Source organism: Phocoena phocoena, chromosome 13, assembly GCF_963924675.1.
Source record: "Phocoena phocoena chromosome 13, mPhoPho1.1, whole genome shotgun sequence".
Taxonomy (NCBI): Eukaryota; Metazoa; Chordata; class Mammalia; order Artiodactyla; family Phocoenidae; genus Phocoena; species Phocoena phocoena.
Window position 1 is genome coordinate 20,112,254 of NC_089231.1, and position 27,994 is coordinate 20,140,247.

Sequence of the window (27,994 nt, forward strand, 5' to 3'; positions counted from 1 at the left end):
CCAAGTTATCTGCCTTCTATGATTCAGGTGGAAAAAGCTAATAAGATAAAGTTGGCAATTATTTGATTACTTCCTTTGAAATGTCTACCAGTAACAAGATTGATCTGTGCTCTTATTATGCAAATGTTTCTTATCTATTGCCAACTTTCAGATGACCAGACACTGGAGACTGTTACAGTATCATAGAAGATATAGACCCTTGTCTCAAAGACAATAATGTAATGATTCGCACCAGTAACAAATACACTAGGAAAATTAAACAAGAAAAAAACTATGTTTTATAGTACCCTGGTAACAAGATGAGGAAATCCCCTTACTGGCCCCACAGATAAAACTTAATTTTAAATACTTTGTCACCTCAAAATCAATGCCATACATTTAATTTTCAGACATTTGTGGGAAAAGACACAATACATGTTCCCACTGCTGCCATAGTCCACCATTACCCACTGCAGAATGTTCTCAGGAAGAACTCTAACGCTAACAGGTGTTATGTGGGTATGGGCTCCTAAAATAAGTGTCAGAGAAGGGAAAGAGCTGGGAAGGAGCTCTGAACTTGTGAAGAAAATGAAAATATTCTATTCACGCAGCTCTGCACGACAATCTGATCTTGGACAAGTTCCTTAACCTTGCTAAGTCAGTTTTCCTCATGTGTATAAAATTAAGGCTAGATTAAACAACCCTTAGGACTGTCCAGCTCTACCCACTTGAATTACAGATATAATTATTTGGGGAAATAACACTGCTGGATTCCCAACACTCCCATTTTTTTCAAGATTTCATTGACATAATAATTCAAGATATTCAACATTCCAGCTTTTGTTTGTTCCCCAATATAATTGCTTCATATGTAATTTTTAGTGCCAATCCAACAGCATTTTAGAACAGAAGGCTATTGAGTGGTGATATGAACAACAAAATCAGCTGAGTCCAACTCCAGAAAACTGTTACAGCTCATGTGCATTCATTCAACAAATATTGACTGTAATGGTTTATATCAGTGTTTAGAGGGCACAGTTAACTTCTCCAAGAAGCAGACAACAGATAAATCACGAGAGATAACAGTGATCTTTAGTATGAGCAACGCTCTATTGCTCCAATGCAAAAGAAACTTAGAAACATTATACCTAGTGACTAATAACAATTGTAATAATGTAACAGTTAACATTTACCGAGGCTTCCTTTATGATCTATTTTACTGTCCCATTAAATGCTCATGACAATCCTCTGATGTAGGTACTATCACTAGCCCCACTTTACAAATGAGAAAGGCGAAGTTAACTAAACCAGGGTCATAGAGCTAGCATGTGGTAGAGCCTCGAACACAGACAGGTCTGACTCCAGAGTTCCCACTCAGCCCTTGGAAACAAACAAAGAAACACCCAACATTTCTTGTCACACACAACCTTTGTTTTCTGAAATATATGTAACTATAAAGATATCTTTGTCAGCATTTAAGGATGAAAACATACAATGTAATAGAGGCTGTCAACTTCTTTTTGTCTCCAGACACAAGTGTCTCTGACACTTGCAACACATTATCCCTCATCACAACCCAGTGATGGAGTTGAGGAAGAAAAACCACCCAGCTAATCCTGATATACCCATCCTGAGAATTCCACAGTATACATACTCATATCTGTATTCATAAGCAACACTACATATGGCTCCACCTAAATCTTGCTTGTGGCTCCAAAGGATTTTTAAATAAAATGTATATTCAAAGATTTTTGCCACATTTCTCTCATGCAAGACTCATGTTAAAAAAATTTCATCATAGGATTTTTAAATAAAAGGATTTTTAAATAAAATGTATATTCAAAGATTTTTGCCACATTTCTCTCATGCAAGACTCATGTTAAAAAAATTTCATCATACTTCAATAGCAGCTTATAATAAAGAAAACTGAATTAATTTTAAAAATTTAAATGATATATCTGTTTATAAATTACAGGTATATTATTTCTACATAGATACTGCAGTAAACTAGGGAAGTGAACAATGAGTAAGATGAGTAATCCAGGGAAAGCAGATACTGAGCCCAAATCAGGAAGGACTGAGACATAGTCACATATAACTGGAAGGAAAAAGGTTCAACAATTATTCAAGCTAGCAGAAGTAGTATAACACGGCTCCCCTGGTGGCGCAGTGGTTAAGAATCCGCCTGCCAATGCAGGGGACATGGGTTCGAGCCCTGGTCCGGAAAGATCCCACATGCCGTGGAGCAGCTAAGCCCGTGTGCCACAATTGCTAAGCCTGTGCTCTAGAGCCCGCGAGCCACAATTCCTGAAGCCCGGGCGCCTAGAGCCCGTGCTCTGCAACAACAGAAGCCACCGCAATGAGGAGCCCGCGCACCGCAACGAAGAGTAGCCCCTGCTCACCGCAACTAGAGAAAGCCCGCGTCCAGCAACAAAGACCCAATGCAGCCAAAAATAAATAAATTTTAAAAAAATGTTATTAAAAAAGTATGACTTTATTAAAAGGATGACTACTTCTACTAGACTGTTTATAAACTAGTTCCTGTACAACCAGTGGTTGCTCTTTTTTTTTTAAACATCTTTATTGGAGTATAATTGTTTTCCAATGGTGTGTTCGTTTCTGCTGCATAACAAAGTGAATCAGCTATACATATACATATATCCCCATATCTCCTCCTTCTTGCATCTCTCCCCAACCCTCCCTATCCCACCCCTCTGGTGGTCACAAAGAACCAAGCTGATCTCCCTGTGCTATGCAGCTGCTTCCCCACTAGCTAGCTATTTTACATTTGGTAGTATATATATGTCAATGCCATTCTCTCACTTCGTCCTAGCTTACCCTTCCCCCTCCCCATGTCCTCAGGTCCATTCTCTATGTCTGCCTCTTTATTCCTGTCCTGCCCTGGTTGCTCACTTTTAAAGCCAGTAGTGAAATTAGTCATCTCTAACTTCACCCCTTATCTCAACTCTGCCAAAATTAAAAGCATTCCTAACTTGCCCTCTTTTTATTCGAGGTCAGAAAATGTGGTTGTTTCTTTTTTTAATTTTATTTATTTATTTTTGGCTGCGTTGGGTCGTTTCTGCACGCAGGCTTTCTCTAGTTGCGGTGAGAGGGGCTTATTCTTTGTTGCAGTGCACGGGCTTCTCATTGCTGTGGCTTCTCTTGTTGCGGAGCACGGGCTCTAAGCACATGGGCTTCAGTAGTTGTGGCGCACAGGCTTCGTTGCTCCATGGCAATGTGGGATCCTCCCAGACCAGGGCTTGAAGCTGTGTGCCCTGCATTGGTAGGGGAGTCTTAACCACTGTGCGACCAGGGAAGCCCAGAATATGATTCTTGGACAAGATACTGTTTAAAGTACTGAACCAAAGCCCTCATTTGTGTCATTCTTGCCAAGTGAGGCCTTCCAACAGTCAGAAAGGCCCCTGCTACACAGGTAATGCTAAGAGTTTGGACTTTCCCACCTGAACCTGAGACTATGGGTCAGAGAATGCTATAAAAACTCTGTGCTATAAAATCTAGACATTTCTAGATCCTAGAACTGGGATATAGAGACATCAGCTCCTACTTTTACAATTCAGAACTCTACAAAGATGACTCAAAGGGGAGTCCCCCTTCTATCCCTACTAGACAACAGAGGATTCCTACCCTTCCAGTCATCCTGGCAGATGTCCCCTCTACTCCTCACCCCTTACCTCTATACCTTACTCATCCGTTCATACTTGGGGGCTCCTCTTTGTGACCATGGCTAAGTAGAGACCTGACACTGAAACTGAACCCCTCAAATTTGACATTCTACTGTATACAGAAAACAAGTCACATGCAAACCAGGATACAGATGTTGTAACATTCCCTTGTAAAGTTACTTTGTAGGCATGGTCACCAGCTAGGAATCTGAAACTTCTACTAATCCATGAAAAAACTAACCAAAGCAGGGTCTGTTAGTTCAAAATAGTGATGCTATCAAAGTTCGTATTTCACCTCGTTGTCCCTTTCTGTTTTTACTCGTTCCCCACCTCACACCTTCTCTTTTCTCCTACTAGAAGTGAGTGTTGGGGAGGCTATGGCCACTGGCTTAGTCTACCAGCTAAACTTGCTTTAATCATATGTACAGTGAAGAGGTCTAAAGGATAAGTAACAAGTGTACTTCCCTTGAACCTCCACTCCCAACTCATGATGTCAAGCCTATACCTTGCTGAAGACCCAAAGCGAAGTATCCTTTCAAGGGCCACCACTTTACAATGGCAAAGCATTACCTAGGCTCAAACACCCTTCCATTATGTGAGTGTGGGGATGGTAACTAGGAGAGACGGAGCACAAAGGACATCAGTGGTCCAACAGGAACCCTGGGCTGAAGCATCCTGAAGAAGAAGAAGAGAATTGGGATCCTAATCATAATGCTTACAGTCTAAAGAATGTATGTGGCCTACAGAATGGAGAGAGAGGTTTCTTTCTCCTCAAAAGAGTTATACCTTGGTGTGGGAAGAGAGGGAGATAAGAGCATTTCTTAATATATTCCAGCACAGTTTTCAAGAGTTGTAACTGGTGAATGAATGCCAGGGGCTGAGCTCAAAGCCTCCCCCCACCTGGCGTATTAACATTATTAGCTGCTAGTGTTTACTGAAATCACGTGAGAGGCATTACCATTTAATTCTTGAAACAAAACTGCCAACTACCTACTACGAAGGGAAAATTTAAATAAAGCCTCAGGCAAGATCAAGGAGCTGGTTTACAACAAAGAGCTAATACATGGTGGAATCATAAAACAAATCTGCCCGATATTAAAGCACTGGTTTCTTCCACTAACAACACACAACATACCCTTCCAAGTCAGTAATTTTGTATCAGACCTTTTTAATAACTCAAGTCTTTGCACGTCTTACTCTCTGCCTAGAGCAAACACCCTTCCATCCAATTTCTTTGATGGCAAATATGTTCATTTTGGAGATCAGCTCAAGCATTCCCTCCTGAGCGAACTCATTCCTGATTCTTCCGGCCACTTAGCTGCTCCACCGCCTGTGCCTTAATAGCAGTTGCTCCATCTTCATTTCTCTGAAACAATACTTACCTGGGGTAGTGTAACTGTATCCATTTATATATTTCCATCGAGTTCCTCACGATAGCCATACTTTGTCATCATCTCTCCCACCCTTACACTCCTACACTCCTCTCTCCTCCTTCCACCGCCACGCAGAGGCAAATAAATGAATGCTGAATGGAATAATAAATTATCAAAGAATATGTAGATCCTTGATGATCTACTCTACGCATCTTGGACATCTGACACCACATTTCTTAAAAAATGAAAACAACTCACCAAAAAAGAGAGAGATAAATATGAGGTGATGAATGTATTAACAAGATGGAGGAATCTTTTCACAACATGTGTATATCAAATCATCACGACATACACTTTAAATATCTTACAATTTTGTCAATTATACCTCAACAAAGCTGGGAAAAAATTAGCTATGGGTGGCAGTAAGAAAAAATACAGTTGATGGATGTTAACTAGACTTATATACAAATATCAAATATACAGATATCGAATCATTATGTTGTATACCTGAAACTAATATATGTCAATCATATATCACTACGAAAAATAAAGTGCATACTCTAGAGTTTTGCTGTTAAGTAGGGCTCTGGATCATTTGTATAATATAGACATTTAAACAACACAGGGAAAGCTAGATAGCATTCAAAAAAAAGTGAGACAATAATGAACATAAAACTTTGTCCAAAAAAGTAATTTAGAAACTAGAAACAGCCTGAAAGATGGAAGTAGCATTATTTTTGTTGGTTCCAATATTAGGAAGACCAAAATGTGAGATTGTCTTGAAAGGCAAAATTAAGAGTAATATGTGGAAGACACAGAAAAAATCATGGCTTAATTGAAGCAATATACTACAAAACAAAGCATTCCAATTGCAGGAAACGCTCAATTTCCAAAAACACTCAAAAGTTATGTGGCACCTTGATGAAACACAATTGAAGGAACGCAATCTACTCCCCTGATATTCTTCCATATAATTCCAGAATATTTATAATAGTCCCAGATTTCTAGTTCAGATCCATTTTCTTTTACAAAATTATCAAATTCATTAGATTTTGAAAATACTGGCCCAAGGTTTCTTACTGGGCCTGTTTTCCAAATGACCTGACATTTTTGCTATTTTACCTTTATTCCAGGTTCTTGGCTTGGACAGACTACATAGTATATTGCAAAACAGGGAGGTCAGAGTTGGACAGGTGAAGCATTTTTTAAATTTCCCTTATGATGTTTTCTCCCACCAAAACCTTTCTAGAACCTGACAAGTTTCCATGCCAGTCATCAATTTATAGTCTCTCAGCTCCAAATTCACCCTGATGGGGCTCACCTGCTGCTTTCTGGCAGCTCCACCATCAGTAAACAAGGTGGGTATAAAGACACCAGGTAGTTCTCTGCCCCAGTCACAGTCCCAGAATGTATGGTTCTCCTTGGCGACCTCACAGACCTGGCCCAGGCTGGTGATCACCTTCCTTCAACTTTCCCAATACAAACCCCTTACGCTCCAGGTGTCCAGCCAGCACTGTCCAGCATGCAGAAAGAATCCTCACTCCCTCTCCAGGCCCACACCCAGACACCACCTGCAGCTTCCCTGAACCTTGGAGAATGGCTTCCTGCTTGCCTAGTAACTGAAAACCGACTCTGGTCCGGACAAACCAGTAAACTGTGCCATCAAGTGGACTGGAGCTACTCCTTCAACAAGCTCTGACCCCAAATCTTAGCTCCTTCTTACAAGGTTGTCCTTCCTTGAGTACTCTCCCTTATCTCTGGGGTACCATATAGAGCTCTCTTATATCTTATCTCTTTTGTCACAATTTAAAACTTTTTTTCCCCCTGTGGAACCCGGGAGAGAGGGAGGCAGCCAGGTCCAGGGAAACACCACTTCTTCAGCTGCTGCAAATGCTGAACTCCTGGGAGTCTGACCAATTTAAAACTTTTTTTTATATTAAGCTTCTCTTGTTTACAATCACCGTGTGGTTTCTGTTTCTAGATTGGACCCAGACTGATAGTTTCCCATCAAGCCAGGCTCAAAGAAGCAACACAATGAAAACCAGCCACTGAAAGTTTCCCTAGACTTAGTCCTAGACCTGTAAAATAGTTCATGTACCTGATGAAATGCAGAATATATAAAAACTAAAAATCTTAAAAGTTTTCAGGGCTCAAGAGGTTAGAAAGCTTATAACCAAGTCATCCAAAATACAAAAATGTTCATCTTATTTGATAAACTGCAATATCAAAAAAGAAATCTCTTCCATAATAGGTTTAATTTACCTCATTTTAAAAAGGATTTGCAGGACATCACATAAATAAAAGACGTGGTTTCTCCTATCTTAAGCTTACAACCTTATATAGGATATCAGGCTTAGAATTATCAATTAACACTTTAAATTTACATGTTTCTGGTTATACATCATTATGTAAGAGACACTATCAAGGAGACAAAACAAAATCAATCATCTAATACTTTTTGAGACATTTTCTCCCCTAGGGATACAAATTTGCTACAAGAAGAATATCAAAAACATAAACAAGAAATATAACAGCTAAATGAGCGATGGGGAAGGAAAATGGAGAGCCAACCTACCAGAGTTTGGAAGGTGAGAATGTTTGGAAAAGTAAGTATAAACTCTGTCAGAGCTTTAAAGAAATGGCAGAGTAAGCTTTAAATAACCAGAATGAAAGAAAACTGAGAATTTCAAGTATGGGAAATAATATGCATAAAGGTGAGAACATACACAGAACGCTTGGGAGAATCTGAGTAAAGCAATTTAGCTGCAGCAAACTTGCTGAAATAAATCAGTAAGATGACAGTGGCGGTGTGTACAACAGTATCTTGTAAACACTAGTCAGGATGTCTTTGGATGTATGAACTGAAAATGAGGGGAAGAATGGTCATGGGTGAAACAAATATTAGGAGGCAAATGGACTAGTCTCTGTTAATGTAACAAAGTTGCTACATTGTAAAAAAAAAAAAAGTTGTTACGCAGACATGTCTGGTCTACTGTAAGGACAATGTAGAATAAACTGGGAGGGTAAAAAAACTAATATTTTTGTTCAAAAAAGGAAAATGATCTTAGCCACAGATGAATTTTGTTCCCTTTCATGCTACTTGCCTATTGTCAAGTTTACTTCTTGAGAGCACTTCTAACAAAGAGGTTTTGAGACACAGTGAAAGGTGGGACAGGAAAAAAGGAAACAAATTCAAAGTAATGAGTGATTCCACGTATTCAAAACATAGGGGGAAAAAAAGAAATCTTGTCATGATTTATCTTCAGGCAACATTTTGGTATAACTGCATATGATTTAACAAGACATTATCCGAAACATTAAATACAAAAGAAAAACCCCCCAAATCCACATTTATAAATTTCAACAAGAAATAACATAACTAGAGAGATATATAACCCAAACAAACCCAAGAAGACAGAGTTCCTCAGTTTGGTCAGAAATCTCTATGAAGCTGAAATGAATTGTCCCAGAAACAACTGAGAGTTCTTACTGATAACAAAGAAAATACAGTTGAGTTTCAAGTCTTCACATATGCATCACACTTTTATCACTTGATCTCAAATAATTTTTGGAATTAGGTTAAATTTTTTCATGCTCAATTAAAAATCTGAAATGTCTTATTAAAATTTTATCACTTTTTCTATTTAATATTTTTCAATATACCTAAAAGAGAGAAAAAGGTTGATAAAACTTTATATTCACAATCCTATTTTTAAAACTAATTGTTCTCATCTGCTTTAAATTCCCAACTCAGTCTCAATACTGTTGTCTCCTATTTTTCCTCTGGAAATCTCAAAATAAAAAATACTGAAATATTTAACAATTAATTAAATCAATTCCTTAAAGAATTTATTGAACATTTATCATTTACATTTTTTTCTTGTTTGAATCTCCTATATATTTTTGAAAGGTTAGAATTAATCATTTAAAGTTCTCTTTTTTGCTAAAAAACTTAAACTTCCATATTTAATACAAAAGGAAAAATACTCTGGGGTAAGTATAATCAAGTTTCTTAAAATACTAGTTATAACAAAATTTTAGAACAGGCTTATCTTATTTAGTACTGGATATATGTTCTTGCAAATGGGAGAACTAACCAAATCAGTGCTACTCAGAGTCAACACAGCATAATAATCCCTTTGGAGATGCTTTCTAGGTATACTAAACATATTATATCTGATCAACAGATAATATGTAATTATCTGATATCTTTGTCTGCTCTGCCTTTAGAATTCATTGGATACTGGATTTCACTGGAACATGCTCCGCTCAGATCTATGTTCATCCACTCAAAATCTATCTGCACTTTTAACAGCCAACCACATTTCAATCATCAAAGTAATGTCTTGTTTGACTGTATGCAAACTATCTGCTGTGAAGCAGAAGACCATAATCAGAAATAGAATGTCTGCGGCAAAAACACCTCCACAGAGTAAACACAACAAACTTATTAGCAAGTGACTCTCAAACTGGGCAAAAAGAATAGTAGTGACTGACTCACTAGGCAAAGAAAAAAAAGACAGGATTCACTCCACAGTCTCTGACATGTAAGTTCTATAACAAAGGTCTTAGATAGTGCTTTAAATTGGGGGGAAAAATTCTTTGACCCAATGTACTTAGAAATTCCTATTTGACAGTGAAGCTACTTATTAGCAAAAACGCTCCAATTTGGGAAGTGTTAATTTGTACTATTTGTATACATACCTATTCTTTAATTTCATCAGCCTTTTTTAATATGCTTTGCCATGTCTTATGAATTATTTCTTCATTTTGTTGGTAAAGATGCTTCCTGCTTATTAGATGCTCACTTGGTAGAAGTTGCAAAATTATAGAGCTCTGTTCAGTCCTAGCTAGTGACAAACCTTAAAGAAAGTTCAGCACTTACAAAATAGCTTTAAAATACAGTTACTTTCTAATTTTCCATATTCATTTAAGTTTAGTTATCAAATTTCATAAAGCAACTGGCCACTGATATAGTTTTTACTAGTTTGAGCTAACCTCAAAACTTAAATCTGGGAAATAATATCAAAATATTAACATCTCAAATATCCCCCCCCAAATATTTTATAAACTGTCAAGTACTGTCAAGGTTATCTTACATATAGAATCAAAGCATTAATTAAATGAGGTTTTCCTGGAATTCACAATATACAACATCCTTTTAGCACTGCACCAATTAATGTTATTTGCAAATATAACATATTCTTAAATGTTTGCTTTATGAAACTTGAAAGTAACATACTTCCATATGGATAAGATACACCATAACAATTTTGACATTCCTCAAGCTCCTTAAGTGGATACTAACTTTATAAAAGAGTCTATTTAAGAGATTTTGGATAGAAACCAGGAAAAGCTTCTTAATGATCCAGAATCAGATGATAAAATGATGAGGATGCTGAAGAAGGTTAAGTCCATGTAAGCTTCAAGAACGGAAATCATCCATCTTTGAATATTAGACATTTGACAGCCTGAAGACCAAAGTCAGACTAGGCCATATAGTGTGGATCCTTCTAGTTCACCTCCTGGTATTTTGGCACAAAATGAGGATAGACCACAAAAATCTATGGACATTTTCAAGTCTGGTTTTTAAAAAATATATAATACTTGAACCAATCACAGAATAATATATGGCTTCTAATTACTTTGTCAGTTTAAGCAATAGGAAAAAAAATACATTTTTGTTCTGTGGTGACTATTTATTGGTTAGACTTTTATTTTCCTCTTCATATTTTCGGTGACTGTTTCCCACTGGAATCATCAACCAGGTCTCTCAGACGATATAAATGTTGCAAAGCCCTTCATTAAAAAGTATAAAACACATTATAAACCAATATTAAGGACTGAATAGGTAATGCAAAAAGAAATGGTGATTATATTGTTTCTTAACTTCAAAATTAGTATGAGAGATAAGTTTATGGAATAGTTTTAGTATCAAAACTGAAAATTTTTCTTTACAAAACCTTGCAATCTGAATAACTGAGGGTTAAAATAACTCATCTAAAATTCTATAAACACTTACTTAAAAAAATTATATGTTTGACATTTAAGGGTTTTTTTTTGAAAGTGTGCCAAGTAGCCTAATAAGAAACAATAATAGGTATCACTTGTGTCGCACTTAAAGCATCTTTTTCATGTACTTTGCAGAATGAAATGATACCTTCTGATATACTGTGTATATCATTTAAGAAATAAAGGACATAATTCATTTTTAACATGTACAATCAAGGCAGCTAAATTTAAATAGCACTAACGAATCAGTTACAATTGAGGAAAACTCATTTTTATTGAGCATGGGGGAAAACAAATGACAATTACATTGAATAATGCAGTATTATATCAACAACCTGGTTTTTCTCAATCATCCCTCAGACAAACCAAGAAGATAGGAGCCCTTAACTTTCCAGTCTTCCTCTAAAAGTATTCTTCCAGCTTTCCTTCTCCCTTACCCTTCAGATCCTTGAGGATCACTCAAAAATATCAGTTAATCAACCATATTTCAGATCTCTGATAAATAAGAGACCAAGAAAAACAGAAATAATATACCAGAATCTCTAAGGTGAGAAATTAGTGAGAAGTTACTGAAAGGTGGTGACTACAACACCTTATTCTACAGTCTCCAACACAGGTTCAATTGATGTATATTAAGTAAAATACATCTTCCACTTTACCAAGGATAAGGAGAGGGAGGAAATTAGTAGTGTTAATTACTGCATTACGTCTATTTCCCTGTACTCTATTTCTTAGACACTTCTACTCAAATGTATTAAGAATCTGAATTCTGCCATCCTTTTGGCAGCTTCTGTTAATTTCTGAGATTGTCATCTTCATTAACTAAATGACAATAACTCACCCAGAGTTACTAAGCAATCAGAGGTAAAATTAGACTTTATTATTTCTACATCCTAATATCTCTCTACTTAGAGAATTATTTTCTTCCTACAGACATATTTACGAGGAAGAAGATAATCTGTAAATATACTTGGGGCTTAACGTCCTTTTTTCTTTTCAGGCTGTGAGTCTAGAGAAGGAAGATGACAAGTGGCTAGAATCTGATGTTACTGTTTACAAATCGGAGGGTCAACAGATCCTTTAGATTTAGAGGGTCTATGAAATTGGATGGGGAAAAAAATCATCTTTATTTTCACAAAATGCTATCTTTAAATTAGCATTTCCTTCCGTTATGAATATAAGCAACAGCCAAAATCTGTGACCTCATACGCCATAGAAATCAGAGGTATTTTCATATCACATTATAGTCATTGCAAGAATGTTTTATACTCATCACTACTTCAAAATTACAATAGTTATATAATAGTTACAAAATTACAACAGTTATTAAACCCACTGCTAAAACATACGTCCTCTAAGTCTTTCTGTCTACAGTCCAAAAGTTCGTATGACATAACTGGCCAACTATTAGACAACTTTAAGTCTAGTTTTCATCCTCCAAATAGTGAAGTCTCACTGGTAACCCAGACATCAATGCCTTCCAATATTCCCTTTCTTTAATTGTTTGCTGATCAATTTGTGAAAGGTAAGTAAAAGAGCACACCATGGTTTAATGCTTTTATTCAAGTTATGCAAAAGGCCTTCACACTAATACATGTTTTTACAAAATGAATTTTAACTTACCTGTATTTTAAATGTATTGTCTTATTTTAAATGCAATAAAGAGAAGCATATATTACTAATTAGAAATGTATTTTAATATTTTCATAGTTAATTCACTATAACTGGTTTCCTTTCTAATCCCATGTAGTATATTTTATGTCTTTAAAACAAAATGTCACGTAGAAAGGGGAGTGGGTAATAATGGGAAGGAATTAAAAAGCTAAGTAGAAGTGTGAAATCTTCAGTCTCCCTACCTCAGCTACGCAATCATTTGGCAGTTCCTTTCATCTAACCTCTATCTCCCGTTTTGAGAATAAAGCGATCTGTTTAGAGAAGAGTCTATCAAAAGTGATTGGTATTTCAAAGTTAAGTGGAGGGAGAAGGGAAGGATAAAATTGTAGAAGGAAATTATTCTTGATTTTCTTCTCTCAAAAAGTGAAAAAGCAGGCTAATGGGGAAAACATCAACCTAAGGGTTGTATTACAACATTGAATAGTCATTCACCTTCAAAACTGAAATTAAAAAACTCATTTCTTATTGTAACAATGTATCTATTGATGATCATTCAAGTAAATACTAATCAACCCACAGAAACTCAGTAGCACTGATTATGCGATGGCAATTTAGCTATACTTTACCCATTGACATCTTACATTTGTTTTTCTACTAGTACTACTATACTGGCTGTTCTCTTAAATACTATGTTTACTGGCCTATATTCAGCCTAGAATCCAGCAAGAACTGAATGAAAGGCTTTTCAGAACAAACTGCCCACTATTTCCTAGATCTAAGTAAAATATGAGCACATTAGAATAAAGAAAAATGTTTGCTTTAGGGTCAAGTTTTGCAAGTCTGAGAGCTAATTCTGTCTATCCCTAGTGTAGAACGAAGACCAGAAAATTGAGCAAGAAAAGAGATCTGAGAAATGAGACAACTTTCCAGCTATCATTAAGTTTGGTTTTCACAGCATGGCCTTTAGTATTGAGAATTACAAAATCTTACACATTCATATGTGTAAGGGCGCTTCATATTCACACAATCAAATCTATAAAATAAATACCCGTCTCTTCTACCAATATCATGACTATAGGAAATTCTTCCCAACTTTTTAAGATATGTAACTAAGAAAATAAGTAGATTAACACCTTAGGGCATTTAGACCTATCTTTATATCCAGGACATTATATCCACTTAAATTTCTGTGGCGATATGTCAAATAATGATATACTTACTTAGGATTATTTATCTCTTCTAGAGGGAATATATGACAACACATTTCACGTACAAGTTGTTCTTCCAGAATATCCACACCAATACTATCTCAAATTGTTGGTATTACTCAGAAATGAACAGATATTTTCCCTAGGCCATTCACATCTATTATATTTTTAGTGTCTACAGTTATCTCATTAGGTCCTAAGAACATTTTAAATAGAAAATAGCGCAAATTTAAGAGAAAATCTCAGGATTAAAAATTATGCTCCAAGAATCTTAAATATACCTAGCACACCTCCTCTTCCAGCTACTTTAATTCCATTCTGTAACCTTCTGATTTCAATCAGAGATGTTTGTATCCATAACATACTCAGAAATTAACAGAGAACACTTACTTTTGAAGTGACCTATTAACAGGAGCCATACTTTCCTTCAACTGTAATTTAGAGAAATCTTCTGAAACCTATTATTAAAAACACCAAATATAATAAAACAGTGAAAATATTATATAATTATAAACTTATATGCTATTTAATATGTGTGATTAATAAGAACATTAAAAATATTGTCCGCATTCCCAAGGAAATAATTCTAAGCAAATAATTTTCAGTAAAGCATTAAATATATATATATATATTTTTTATTCTAAAAATACTACAACTTTTTCATCTTGCAACTGCCCTGAAGTATGCTTCAAAATGTTTGTTCATTAAATATCAAATCTTGGCTTGAAATTATGACTTTACTGAACAAGGCTTTATCTCAAGAATGTTTAAAAGGGGAAGGAAAAGAAGGATGGATTGCACTGTATGTTAGTGTTATGATCATTAGAATGTAAGGAGAAAAATTAAGAAATACAACTTAAGTGAGTAGCATGTGATAGTTCCTAAAATCTAGTACACTCACTTGTAATGAAAACTGAATTTTGTAAAGCTCTACTGAATAACAAAATAAACAATATCAATTAAAATGTATTAAGTATTTTCCAGGTATTAAGTTTTTACCAGGTGCCAAGGACTATAATAAGTACTTTCTATAGTTTGTTTCAATTTGTCTTCTCAACAATCTCATTTTACAGAAGAGGAAACTGAATTAAGGAGGTTAAGTGATCTGTACAAATACTGCACTTGCTAGTAAGTGGCAGAATTAGAATTCACAATCAGGCTTGGAAGAACATAAGCTAGGTTTGTAAACACTATACTACTGTGAGGAAAATTCGACCCCTATGAAATATCAGCCCAAAGCAGAAACAGATTTCCAAATTCCTAGGAAATACACAAAAACACAATTACTTTAAAATAAAACTTTACATAACCGTATTAAGAGTCAATAAACACATGGTAACAAAATTAAACTTCAGATGACTAAGGTTATGGGGAGAAGTCTAATGTTGAAAGGTTCTCTAGGCCACCTCAAATATAAACACAGGAAGTTGGACTACACAGAATAATTTTGTAGGGCATTAAAAAACAACTCTTACAATCCTTTCATCTACAGTTTTAATAACATCATATCTAAATACAATGTTGTATTTATAACCATAAACTTAATAGAACAATCCATTCAGGGGTACACAACTGCAAAAATCTTACAGTATTAAATTTGAGTAAGTTACTTTCTAAAAAAAAGAATAACAACAGTACAACTCTACATGTGTTATATACCATGTTTATTAACATAAAATTAGAGGTGAGGCTAAGAAAGATCTAGGAGGAAATCTTATCCTTCACAGATCTAAATTCACATTCATAGATTTCAATTCATAAATTAAGTTTGTGCTTACTTGTTTAATTTCGCCTTTTGGCTCTGTGGTTTTATTCTGATTAAAACTTTCTTGCACTGCTTGAAGATTAAATAACATTTGTTTCAGGGCTTCAACAGGACCATGGTGTTTCCCTCCAGAAAGGGTACAGCTCTAGAAGTTAAAAAAGATGAATGATGAACCATCCAAATTCAGAAGGGGAAAAGTTCTATTTTGTATTATTTCCCCACAATATAAATTAATGCAAAATCCAAACAATACATGTCAATAAAGTGTTCCAACAAATCAAAACTGTAACTCATAAACCTCCCCTTACCCAGTCACCTGAAGACAATCACTATTAACAGCTTGGCACATCCTTCCCAGTCCTTGTTCTTTTAAAATGAATGGTACATGTTTACATTTGCAATGCATTCACTTAGTACATTTAAAATTATAGATTTTTCGAACTGAAAGGTCCTCAGAGAGCAGGTAAGTCAATATGCTCTTTTCAAGTGTGTAAATGATGCTGGTTATCAGCTGAACAAGGACTAGAATTTCAAATATCATATTCTCTGCACACTTCCAAATACGTTTTCACACAGGGAATGCTGGTTTTTCACCTCTTTATGGACCACACATTCCTTGCTACCTTAAAAACACTCACACCTCGATTACCACTTATCTTATCTGCATCCAAAGAAGGAAACAGCACTTAGCCTCATAAGGTAGTCAGTTAAGAGAACGTGTACAGGATATTTTTAAACTTCTTTTTAAAGTCTTACCTTTATTTTTACATCTTTCAAATGAGTTGCTGTGTCCTGATAATCATCCACAAAGTGGAAAATAGGCCTCTTAAGATGTCTATAATTTAAAATATTTCAACATGGACAGTATAACATATATACGAAGTTAAGCACAGTGGCCAAAAAGATTTTAAAGGCACTCTCCACAGTTATATGAACAGGGTATAAGAAACAAGGTGTGGGAACGTAATAAAATGGTGGAGCTCCTGTAGAAAACAGTATGGTAATTCCTCAAAAAACTAAATACAGAATTACCACAATGACCCTGCTACTCCCCTTCTGAGTATATACCCAAAAGAAATGAAAGCACAGATTCAAGCAGATATTTGTACACCTATGTTCATAGCAGCATTATTCACAATAGTCAAAAGGCGGAAGCAAAGTAAGTGCCCATCAACAGATAAATGGATCAACAAAACATGATACATACACACAATGGTGTATTATTCAATCTAAGAAAGGAAGGAAATTTTGACAGATGATACAACACGGATGAACCTTGAAGACGTTATGCTAAGTGAAATAAGCCAGTAACAAAAGGAACGATATAGTATGAGTCTTCTTATAAGATGTTATGGATTGAATTGTGTCCCCCACCCCAGAATTCATGGTGAAGCCCTAACCTTGAATGTGGCTGTATTTAGAGATAAGGTTATAAGGAGGTAATCAAGGTTAAGTGAGGTTATAAGGGTGGGACCCTGAAACCATAGGATTAATATCCTCATAAAGAGACACATAAGAGCTCAAGGAAAGGACATGTGAGGACAAAGTAGGAAGGTGGCTTGTATGCAAGCCAGAGAGAGAGCCTTCACCAGTAACAGAATCAGTCAGCACCTTGATCTTAGATTCCCCCACCTCCAAAACTGTGAGAACCAAATATCTATTGTTTAAGCCACTCAGCCTATGGTATTTTGTTATGGCAGCCTCAGCAGACTAAAACATATACGGTTCCTAGAATAATCAAATTCATAGAGACAGAAAGTAGAATGGTGCTAGCAGAGGCTGGGGGTAAAGGAGGATGGGGAGTTAGTGTTTAGTGGGTAGAGTTTCAGTTGGTAAAGCTGAAAAAGTTCTAGAGATAGCCAGTGGTGATGGTTGCACAGCAATGTGAAGGTACGGTACTTATTGCACAGAACTATACACTTAAAAGTGGTCAGGGCTTCCCTGGTGGCGCAGTGGTTGAGAGTCCGCCTGCTGATGCAGGAGACACGGGTTCGTGCCCTGGTCCGAGAAGATCCCACATGCCGTGGAGCGGCTGGGCCCGTAAGCCATGGCCACTGAGCCTGCGCGTCCAGAGCCTGTGCTCCGTAACAGGAGAGGCCACAACAGTGAGAGGCCCGTGTACCACAAAAAAGAAAAAGTCAAAATAGTAAATATTATATATACTTTACCAAAATTTAAAAAGAAAGAAAATGAAACAGGGCATAAGGATCCAGTTCCGCTTATACTCCTACAACCCTGGAGACAGCACCTGAGGCATTATCTCTAAATGATCTGCGTCCAGCCACTGGTTTAGAAGAAATTCAGGTTGCCTAATGCCAACCATAAAAGTTACAAAAGCTTGCCTCTGCAATTTGCTATGTCTGCCTTGAGCAAACTTTTCAGGCAAAATTCTGGTCAGAGTACCAAAAAAGAAAACTACAAAACAGATTATATGAACTGTTCTGTGCCACTCATGAATGAATGTTTAATAAACGTTGGCATGTTTGGTAGAATTTGTTCTGAGACTTCTCATTAAATCCTTGTAGTGAATGTCTCTAAGTACGTCTTTCTGTATAGTACAGCTCTGACTCTCAGAACTATAGTAATGTTTCATGTATTCAAAAAACAATTATTTAAACCACATAAAATGTGGGAATAACCCAATTTACACAATAAAAAAATGAGCCACCTGACAGCATTACAAATGAACAACATGACCACACTGAAAGGAGTTGGGCAGAAAATAATTAACCACGGTAACCTTGGAAAAGAATATTTTGACTGGATATTGTAAGGTAAAAGACAAAAAGAACCATACACAAATAATATAATCTAATTAGTAAATGTGTTTCTTACAGCAGTATGGGTTAGCAATTCTGAAACTATGCATATGCTAAGACTGAAAAAATAAGTAAACCTATTATAGATAATAAGAGTAAAGATTCTCACCAGATGAGAAAGAAGTTACAAATAAGAACAGAGGGGCTAAAACAAACCCTGTGGTATTGGACTGGAATAAGTAGTATCAGTATGAACTCATGATTTTATACCTACATATAAAATATATATATGTAAACAGATATACAAATAAGTATGTGTGTATGCGTGGCTTAGTAAACTTATGTTTCCTAAGTCTGCCTGCTGAGAAAGTCTAGAATAAATAAAAACCCAGCAGCAATAAGCACACCTAGTGCCTAGATCTTAGTTTCTAAATACCATTTTCCAATAAAAAGAACCATGGCTCCTCAGAGAAGTGCTCAAAAAAGCATAGGCACATGTCAAAAGGACACAGGAGCCAACCTGAAGCAACTCTTTATGGCCTAAACTAAAACAATTTAAGCAACAAAATAAGTAATAATATTGTATTGTATTAAACCTAGAATAAAATAAATATCTATGAGTCCTAATATAAATAGTTTAATAAATAAATGGGGGAGAAGGAATAGCTCTTCATTACACAAGAATTTCAATTAATAATACAGACAAAAAGTCAATATCCACCAATGGATACTAAATTAGTAGATGAAAGTTTGAGACTACTTGCATAGTCTCACAGTATCTCCCCTACGATATTTATTAATTACAAGCGGAAAGCATGATTTTACTAAAGAGAAAACCAGTAGGCACCACGTGTTCAAGACTAACATCACAAGTATTAATATATTATAATTTTATATATTACATATTATTGTATTAACATATTGCTCTGGACTGAATGTTTGTGTCCCCCTACAATTCAAATGTTGAAGCCTAATCTCAATGTGACAGTATTTGGAGGAGGGGCTTCTGTGAGGTAACTAGGTCATAAAGGTGGAACTCTCATGAGTGGGATTAGTGCCCTTATAAGAAGAGAAACAGAGAGCTTTCACCCTCTCTGCTCTCGGCCATGTGAAGATACAAGGAGAAGATGACCATCTGCAAACTAGGAAGCAGGATCTCACCAGACACCTTCATCTGGACTTCTCAGTCTCCAGAACTGCGAAAAATAAATGTTTGTTGTTTAAGCCAACTGGTCTAAGGCGTATTTATTATAGCAGCCTGAACTAAGGAACATATCAATATTACCAATGATATCAATATATCGTGAACCCTCTGATATGATGCACTGAGAAGGGCACAGCATGATTTCTGTTGCATTCTTGCCAAAAATTCATAACCTCATTCTAATCATGAGAAAACTTCAGATAAACCCAATTCAGGAACTATCTACAAAAAAACCAACGACCAGTAACTCTGAAAAAGTGTCAAGGTCATGACAGACAAGGAAAGACTGAGGAACTGTCAGACGGAAGTAAATTAAGAAGACATGACAACTAAATGCAATGCTGGATCCTGCAACAAGACATTGGTAGAAAAACTGGTGAAATCAGAATAAGGTCTGTAGTTCAGGTAACAGTATTGGGCCTATGTGATCATTATGATATAAGATGTTAACATTAGGGAAGCTGGGAGAAGGGTGACAGGAACGACCTGTATTATTTTTGCAACTTTCTGTATATCTAAAATTATTTAAAAATAAAAAAACACCGTGGTAGTGAGGCTGTGTGTGTAAAGGCATAAGAAAAGGGATTAGTTGGTTAGTATTTAACAGTCATCCATCTCAAACTTTGAAAAATTTATGCAAATTTGTGCCTCTACCAGCTCTCCTTACCCAAGTAAATTGCACCACCCAATCCTTTAGTTGCTTGGCTCAAACATCTTGGACTCATCCTTTGAATGCTCTCTATCTCCATCCTACAAGGTCACCTTCAAAACACATCCCAAGTCTAACTATTTCTGACCATCTCCAATGTACCCACCTAACCCAAGCCTTTACAATCCCTATCCTGGAAGACTGCAAAAGCCTCCTAACTGGGTTCCCTGTCCTTCTCTAGCTCCTTTCAAGGTCTATGTTCCATACAGCTGCCTGTTTATATTTTAAAATGTAGATCTGATAATTTCATTCCTCCAAAGTACTCCAGTGACTTCTCATCTCGCTGAAATAAAACATAAAATCTTCATTCCATTACTTACATAGCTTCATGATCTGACTCCTGGTTACCTCTCCATCTTATCTCTTAACCATTCTTCCTTGTTCTTTCTGATTGAGCTACACTGACTGGATTCTGATATTCCTTGAACATGCCAAACACTTTCCTGCCTTGGGGTTTCTGCACTTACTATTCCCTCTACGTGTAAAGTTACTTCCCTATGGGTACACACACGGCTTATTCACTCATTTTAGGTTTTGGTGCAAATATCACCTCACTAGAGAGGCGATTCCTACCTACTCTAGTTAAAATTTCTCTATCTCCAGTAATTTTTCTTCATAACATTTGTAGTATTCCCTCATATATTGCATTTTGATATAGCTTATCTCTCCAATCTGGAATAAAAAATCCAAGATGCAAGGTTTCTTCTCTCTTATTTACTGTTAGGAATACAGTTCCTAGAAAAGTGCTTGGTATCCAAATATTTGGCAAATAAATATTTGATAATTAAGCTTCCCTTAATCAGCATCTGCTATAGTATCTTAAACAGGGCTCTAAGGTCAGGGACTTTCCCGGTGGTCCAGTGGGTAAGACTCTGCACTCCCAATGCAGGGGGCCCAGGTTCAATCCCTGGTTGGGGCACTAGATCCCACATGCATGCCACAACTAAGAAGTCTGCAACCCTGCATCCCACAACTAAGACCAGGTACAGACAAAATAAATATTTAAAAAAAAAAAAAAAAAAAGAGCTCTAAGGTCAGACATATTCTGACAGCCTCTACTTTCTCTAGTAAATTTCACTGAAGGAAAAGATATATATTGTATTAAAATTTTTAGCTAATTTTTGTTTTGAGTGTTCAATCTCTCAAATCTTCCAGATGTTAAAATATCAAAAGTGTATTTCAATATTTAACAGCCATGGCTTATACTTCTAAATCATATTATATATCATTCCTTATGTGTATATATACACATTTATACTTCATTTTAGGGTTACTTGCAAGATACACATATGCTGATTTTATAAAACTGGATAATAAATTTCCCCTTTTTTTTTTTGCGATATGTGGGCCTCTCACAGTTGTGGCCTCTCCCATTGCGGAGCACAGGCTCTGGACGCGCAGGCTCAACGGCCATGGCTAACAGGCCCAGCTGCTCCGCGGCATGTGGGATCCTCCCGGACCGGGGCACGAACCCGTGTCCCCTGCATCGGCAGGCGGACTCTCAACCACTGCACCACCAGGGAAGCCCAAATTTCCCATTTTAAATCATAGGGATGTATAATTGCATCTTAGAAACATAATTCTCAATAAGTAACCGCCCTATGGGAAAATATAATTTACTCTGTAAGATTCTGTTTTGTATGTTTTCCAGAAGAAAAAAAAAAAACATTGTAATAACAATTTAGGCTCCCTGTAGAGTTCAATCCCAGATCACTCTACTTTAGAATACTAAAATAAAATTATCAATAATTCTAGGAGTGATGGTTTTATGGATGTGTGCTGGGGAAGAAGGGATTTGAGTCATTTTTTGTTTTATACTATCTAAATAACTTAGAAATTAATATCTATATATATTAGTCATAAATATTCTTTTAATAAGTTAAAAAGATTTAACATCACCCACCTGATTATCATTATTTAAAAAGTCTTCAAGGAACCCGTCAGCATACTTTGCCCTTGAAGTTTGTTGAACACTATCATCAGAGTTAACCGGAACAGGAGATTTGCTAGGATTTAAGGATACGAGACAGCAAATAAGTTTCCAATTTACAAAAATTAGACAGTATATAACTGATGGTTATCATTTAAAGTGGTCACCACTAAATAAGCATTAGGATTCATATTGATGCTGCTTAGTGATTCCTTCACCTTCTCCCTAAACTTCTTCCTTCATCCCGCCCTATCTCCTTGCTTCTCCTTTAAAGCTTTAAGGAAAAACTATATAGAAACTGAAGACATTAATCTTCAACTAAACAAATAAGCCTTCAAATATAAGTATCCTCCAAAAGCTCATTTGCTTGAAATAAGCAGTGCATTTTTCCAATTAAACACTGTTAGTTACTCAATATTAATACACAAAACTGCCAGAAAGTTATTAACAGTTTCTACTGGGATGGCAGTTACATGCTCTTCTACGTCAAAGCAATAGGACAGACTTCTCCCCCAGAACTGGCACAGATTAATACAGAGGACAGATTAAAGTGGGAGAAGGATCAATTTTGAAATTAAAATTCCTGAGTTCAAATACCAGTCCCACTCACTTATATGACTTCACAAAACTTTATCTTAACTTCAGTTTCTACATTTGTAGTCCCACTCATGTCACAGAAGTATTGCATAAATTAACTCTATATACCTGGTACATTGAATAGAGCTCAATAAATAATAGTTTCTATCTTGATGTTCAAGCAGAAGGAAAGGGGATCCCCAGCAAGAGTCAAAATTTTCCCCAAACCAAATTCTATTAGTTACAGAGAATAAAGAACCTCATTTTATCTTTTTCATTTATATATCAATATAAGATGTATCTCTAACTCAAGTACTCAGATATCTAAGAATCTTCTTAAAACATTTAAATGTAATAATGCTTTTTTCTCAATAATTAGCAGCACTTCATTACTGACTCATTTGATTTGTAATTTACTAGGAACTTTTTCTCGCTTCCAAGTAGTCTTTTCTCCCATTCTTTACCAAAGAGTTTGTACATCCACCAACTATCAACAAAAAAGCATTTACCTCATTATAGAAGATGGGTGCTGGATACATAGGGAATCATTATACTATTCTTATACTTTTGTATTTGTTTGAAATTTTCCATTATAAAAAGTTAAACCAAAAAAAAAATTGTCTGGTTGTAGTTATTCTATCTCTCAGTACACTACTTGGAGTACTTCCCAGTCAATTTTGTTTCTGATGACAGATTGATAATAATTTGTCATTATCACAGTGAAGTAAGGTCTATTCCTTCTTCTCACACCATCATTAATTTAATGTAAAACATATCCATCATAATATGAATTTAGTCTTCCAAAAATCAACTACTGTACCATAAGGTACTAGGGCAAACCACTAATAATAATTATACAAGTTAGAAGTCATAGTATCTAATTACAAAATACATTTGATGCATTCAAAAATTTTACTCTTAATTTAAGCATCTCTGATATGATTTGCTCACCCATTTTGACTTTACAAATACAGATACAAATACAACCAACTGATAAGGAGATAAGAAATTAGTAAAGATGAAAGATAAGTTTAAGAATTAAGTGAGCTAATTATTAACCCAAAATTTTTTTTAAAAGATATTAATGAACCAACAAGTGCAAAATGAAGCTAAACAAACAAAAAATACTCTGGATGATCATCGCCACTATTAAAATTTTTAAGAGAACATCATAAATCAGAAACTGTCTTAAGTACCTTATATTTACTTATTTTTTTTAACATCTTTATTGGAGTATAATTGCTTTACAATGGTGTGTTAGTTTCTGCTGTATAACAAAGTGAGTCAGCTATACGTATACATATATCCCCATATCCCCTCCCTCTTGCGTCTCCCTTCCACCCTCCCTATCCCACCCGTCTAGGTGGTCACAAAGCACCAAGCTGATCTCCCTGTGCTATGCGGCTGCTTCCCACTAGCTATCTATTTTACATTTGGTAGTGTATATATGTCAATGCTACTCTCTCACTTCGTCCCAGCTTACCCTTGCCCCTCCCCTTATCCTCAAGTCCATTCTCCACATTATTCCTGTCCTGCCCCTAGGTTCATCAGAACCATATATTTTTTTCTAGATTCCATATATATGTGTTAGCATACGGTATTTGTTTTTCTCTTTCTGACTTACTTACTCTGTATGACAGACTCTAGGTCCATCCACCTCACTACAAATAACTCAATTTTACTTTTTATTATGATTGAGTAATATTCCATTGTTCATATGTGCCACATCTTCTTTATCCATTCATCTGTTGAAGGACACTTAGGTTGCTTCCATGTCCTGGCTATTGTAAATAGTGCCGTATATTTATTTTCTAATCAACTGAATCCTCACAACCCCAAAGTAGAAGTGATTTGTACAGAGTCTCAGCAAGGAAGTGACAGAGGCAAGATTCCAAACTAGAATTAGTCAGTGTCCACTTACAAAAGAATAAGATGTTCAACTGAGAAGGAATCAAAAAAAGGATTCAGGAATTAACTGACTGTCTGTAACAGAATGAAGGCTTAGACAACTGAAGATAATAAATTATCAGAGCCTAAGGCAGGAAACAGGATTACCAAGAATGCATTTCTGATTAATATACGTGTAATAATATCACTAAAAGAAACTTTCCTACCTAAGCTCTCGATTCCTTCTCTATACTCACATTCACAGGTATCTAGGCAAACACTTTTTAAATTATTCTGAGAAACTATGGCATAGAAAGGTTAAGTACACAAACGAAAACAATCTTAGAAACTGCAAACATTTACCATACAAGAAAATGCACCATTATTTACAGAAAATAATGACTAAGAAAGTAAACTGTAAATGAAAAGAAATGAATAACTCTAATACATGGAGAGAATATAGAGGAAGAAAAAACTTAAAGTAAAAAAAGTAACAAGAATTTCAAGCCTTCTCCATTTGCAAAATAGTTGCTTTTGGTTCTAATTCCTCATATTTAATATATATTAATATTTTACAGTGCAACAAAAGGACCATGTAACAAAGACAAAAATTATATAATGTACCTAAGATTATGAAATATTACGCCATCTTGTGGTAACAAATGAAAAATGCAATTTAAAGCAAGCAACACTGAAAACTGTGCTCTACGGAATTACCATGTTATAACCACTGTTAATTATCATTGTAATTTAAAAGATAAATCAGATGTTCACATGACATTCTTCATTTGGAAAACTGAATAGTTTTTCTATTGTAACTTACTTACAAAGTAACAGGAATATTTTCCCATGATCTTTCTGCTTCAAGTTTATCTAATGAACAAGGACTGTCATCCTTCTTCATAGACTTCGGTAATTCTTCAGTACAATGCTCTAGATTTCTCTTGGCCTTCAGGATAAGCAATTCAATTCTGTCACCTAATTTAAAAGATCACATTAATTCTTTAAGAAAAGAAATAAATGCAAAGCACAGCAAAACCTCACAAAGGCAGCAAGAATTCAGATAATTTGGAATATACACATATCTGTAACAGCAAGCTATGTTAAAATGTGACATCTGGGGCTTCCCTGGTGGCGCAGTGGTTGAGAGTCCGCCTGCCGATGCAGGGGACATGGGTTCGTGCCCCGGTCCGGGAAGATCCCACATGCCGCGGAGCAGCTGGGCCCGTGAGCCATGGCCGCTGAGCCTGCGCATCCGGAGCCTGTGCTCCACAACGGGAGAGGCCACGACAGTGAGAGGCCCGCATACCGTAAAAAAAAAAAAAAAATGTGACCTCTGTTGTGACACAAAGAAAAGACATTTTCCAGTCACAAAATGCTACGTAAATGAAGACCATAAGAGTTCAAAATAGATATATCACTTGATGGTTACATCAAGAATATGACATAAAAACTCCTAGATGTGAGGTCAAATTTACAGCACTTTCTTTGGTTCTTAAAAACAACAACAAAACAAAACAATTACCACTGAATGGCTTTTTGGATCCTGGGAGAAGTGGATTGTCACACTGACATTGGCTATGTTCAGAATCACATTCATATTCATTAACTAATCCTTTATCATCACTCAAGGAATGTGAACTGTTTGACGGTTCAAAAGAATATTCAAAACAATCTAATTTATTCATTAGCTGAGAAGTTCTTTGTGCCTGGTAACTATGTCTAGGGGAACAGTGATCTTCTTTAACTATTTGATAAATCCTTTGACTATTTGTATCGGGCAGCAAGTCTTGATTGTAGAGCCAGAGTGGGTATTTGAAATCCGGTATACTCGTTATCCCTGAAACATTAAGGTCAGACTTCTGGCTAGTGAGCCATCTTGGGTAATTCTTTTCAAGTTTGTGTTCTGAACTGTCCCTAAAAGATGATTTCTTGTTAAAATATAAAGATGGTACAGAAACACATTTATTAACCTTATTCACAAGTTTTGGGTTTTTCAGCCTACCACACTGCCTTCCTTTTACATTTGTGTATACAACCGGGGTAACTAAGTTATCCTTGCCCAGGAGAGTGGCTGGTTCTTGAAAATTTTGATTCTTTTCACTGTTGGATGAACTCAGTCTTCCAGTACGTTTTTTGCTTTTCTTGCTAATTCCATGACTTGCTCCAACATAAGTGAAAGAAAATGATCCATCTGCTGGAAGTTTTAATAGATCATCAGTTGTTAGGCTAATGGAGTCCATGTCATTAATAGTCTGCCCTCTACAGGATAAGGACAAATCTTTTTTGTCATCAAGATTTTCAAAAGCTGAAAAACAAAGCATAGTTCTGTTTACCTTCCTGTATCACATATAAAAATACTTTATAATATTCAACAGTAAATGAAAATTAAGAATTAAGAATCATGTTTGCCATTTTCCCTTCTGGAATATATTCTCCACTTCTAAGGGCAGAATGTAACCTTTTTCCACACTAGGGGCCATTCTGTAAGTGCTCAGTAAAGCGTTAACTGGATTATCAACAGATGCATTTTCCAAACTTGTATTCATGGAAACCAAGGAAAAACCCTTAACATCTTGGGAATATTACTGTCCTACAGAATACAGATCAGGAAGACTAACATAGCCCTAGCCCATCAATTGGAACTGATCAAGTATAAATTCTGAAAGGCTGAGATTTGTTTAAAGTCATTAAGCTAGTTAATGGAAGCTAGAACCACCAAGTCAATGCTATTTCTGTTATGCTATAATAGAACGGCTTAAGGGTTTAGGATCAGCCATCTACTATTATTAGTTACATTTCATGAGCTTCTCCTCTAAGGTCAAAAGGGGATCTTACCTGAAAACCCCTGAGAACCAAAAAATTACAGAATCATTTAAAAAATATAACCAGATCTCAATATTACAAGTCATTTTTGCCCCAAAAGAAGCATTTAGTTTTCCAAGGCTACTATACATCTCTCAAAATGCTTTAAATCGGTAGGCAAAAAGAAAACAAAGAATAAAGCATACCATTCTTTGGTTTATAAACATAGTTGGAGAATTCTGGCATATTAGCAGAACATTTATCGATGTTAATCTTTCCAGTGCTTGCACCAAGATACATATGGCTTAGATCAAAATCATCAATATAGGCCTGTAGAGCCTGAGATGCAGAACTGTACAGTCTATCCTTATACTGAAAAGAGCCATCAGAGTTAGAGGAATTACTACCACTCAGGTTGCAGCTTGCTAACAGAGAAGATACTGAAGATTCCCGAGAACAAACTCTGCGCTTTGTATTTAATTTTGCCATG

General features: G+C 35.9%; 1 protein-coding gene across 3 annotated transcripts; it reads right to left on the reverse strand.

Moving 5' to 3' along the window:
* Window positions 1–10,761: 10,761 nt before the first annotated feature.
* C13H18orf54 (chromosome 13 C18orf54 homolog) lies at window positions 10,762–27,993 on the reverse strand. Of its 3 annotated transcripts, none has more exons than XM_065890214.1 (7): window positions 27,711–27,993; window positions 26,762–27,007; window positions 25,527–25,677; window positions 22,210–22,312; window positions 15,648–15,779; window positions 14,260–14,327; window positions 10,762–10,834 (listed from the first exon to the last, which is right to left on the reverse strand). In XM_065890214.1, exons 1-7 carry the CDS (start codon window positions 27,991–27,993, stop codon window positions 10,762–10,764), a joined length of 1,056 nt encoding a protein of 351 aa, XP_065746286.1. The 3 variants fall into 3 exon arrangements, with proteins under 3 accessions (XP_065746286.1, XP_065746285.1, XP_065746284.1); XM_065890213.1 differs by having other exon boundaries at window positions 26,705–27,007; XM_065890212.1 differs by having other exon boundaries at window positions 26,225–27,007.
* Window position 27,994: the final 1 nt, after the last annotated feature.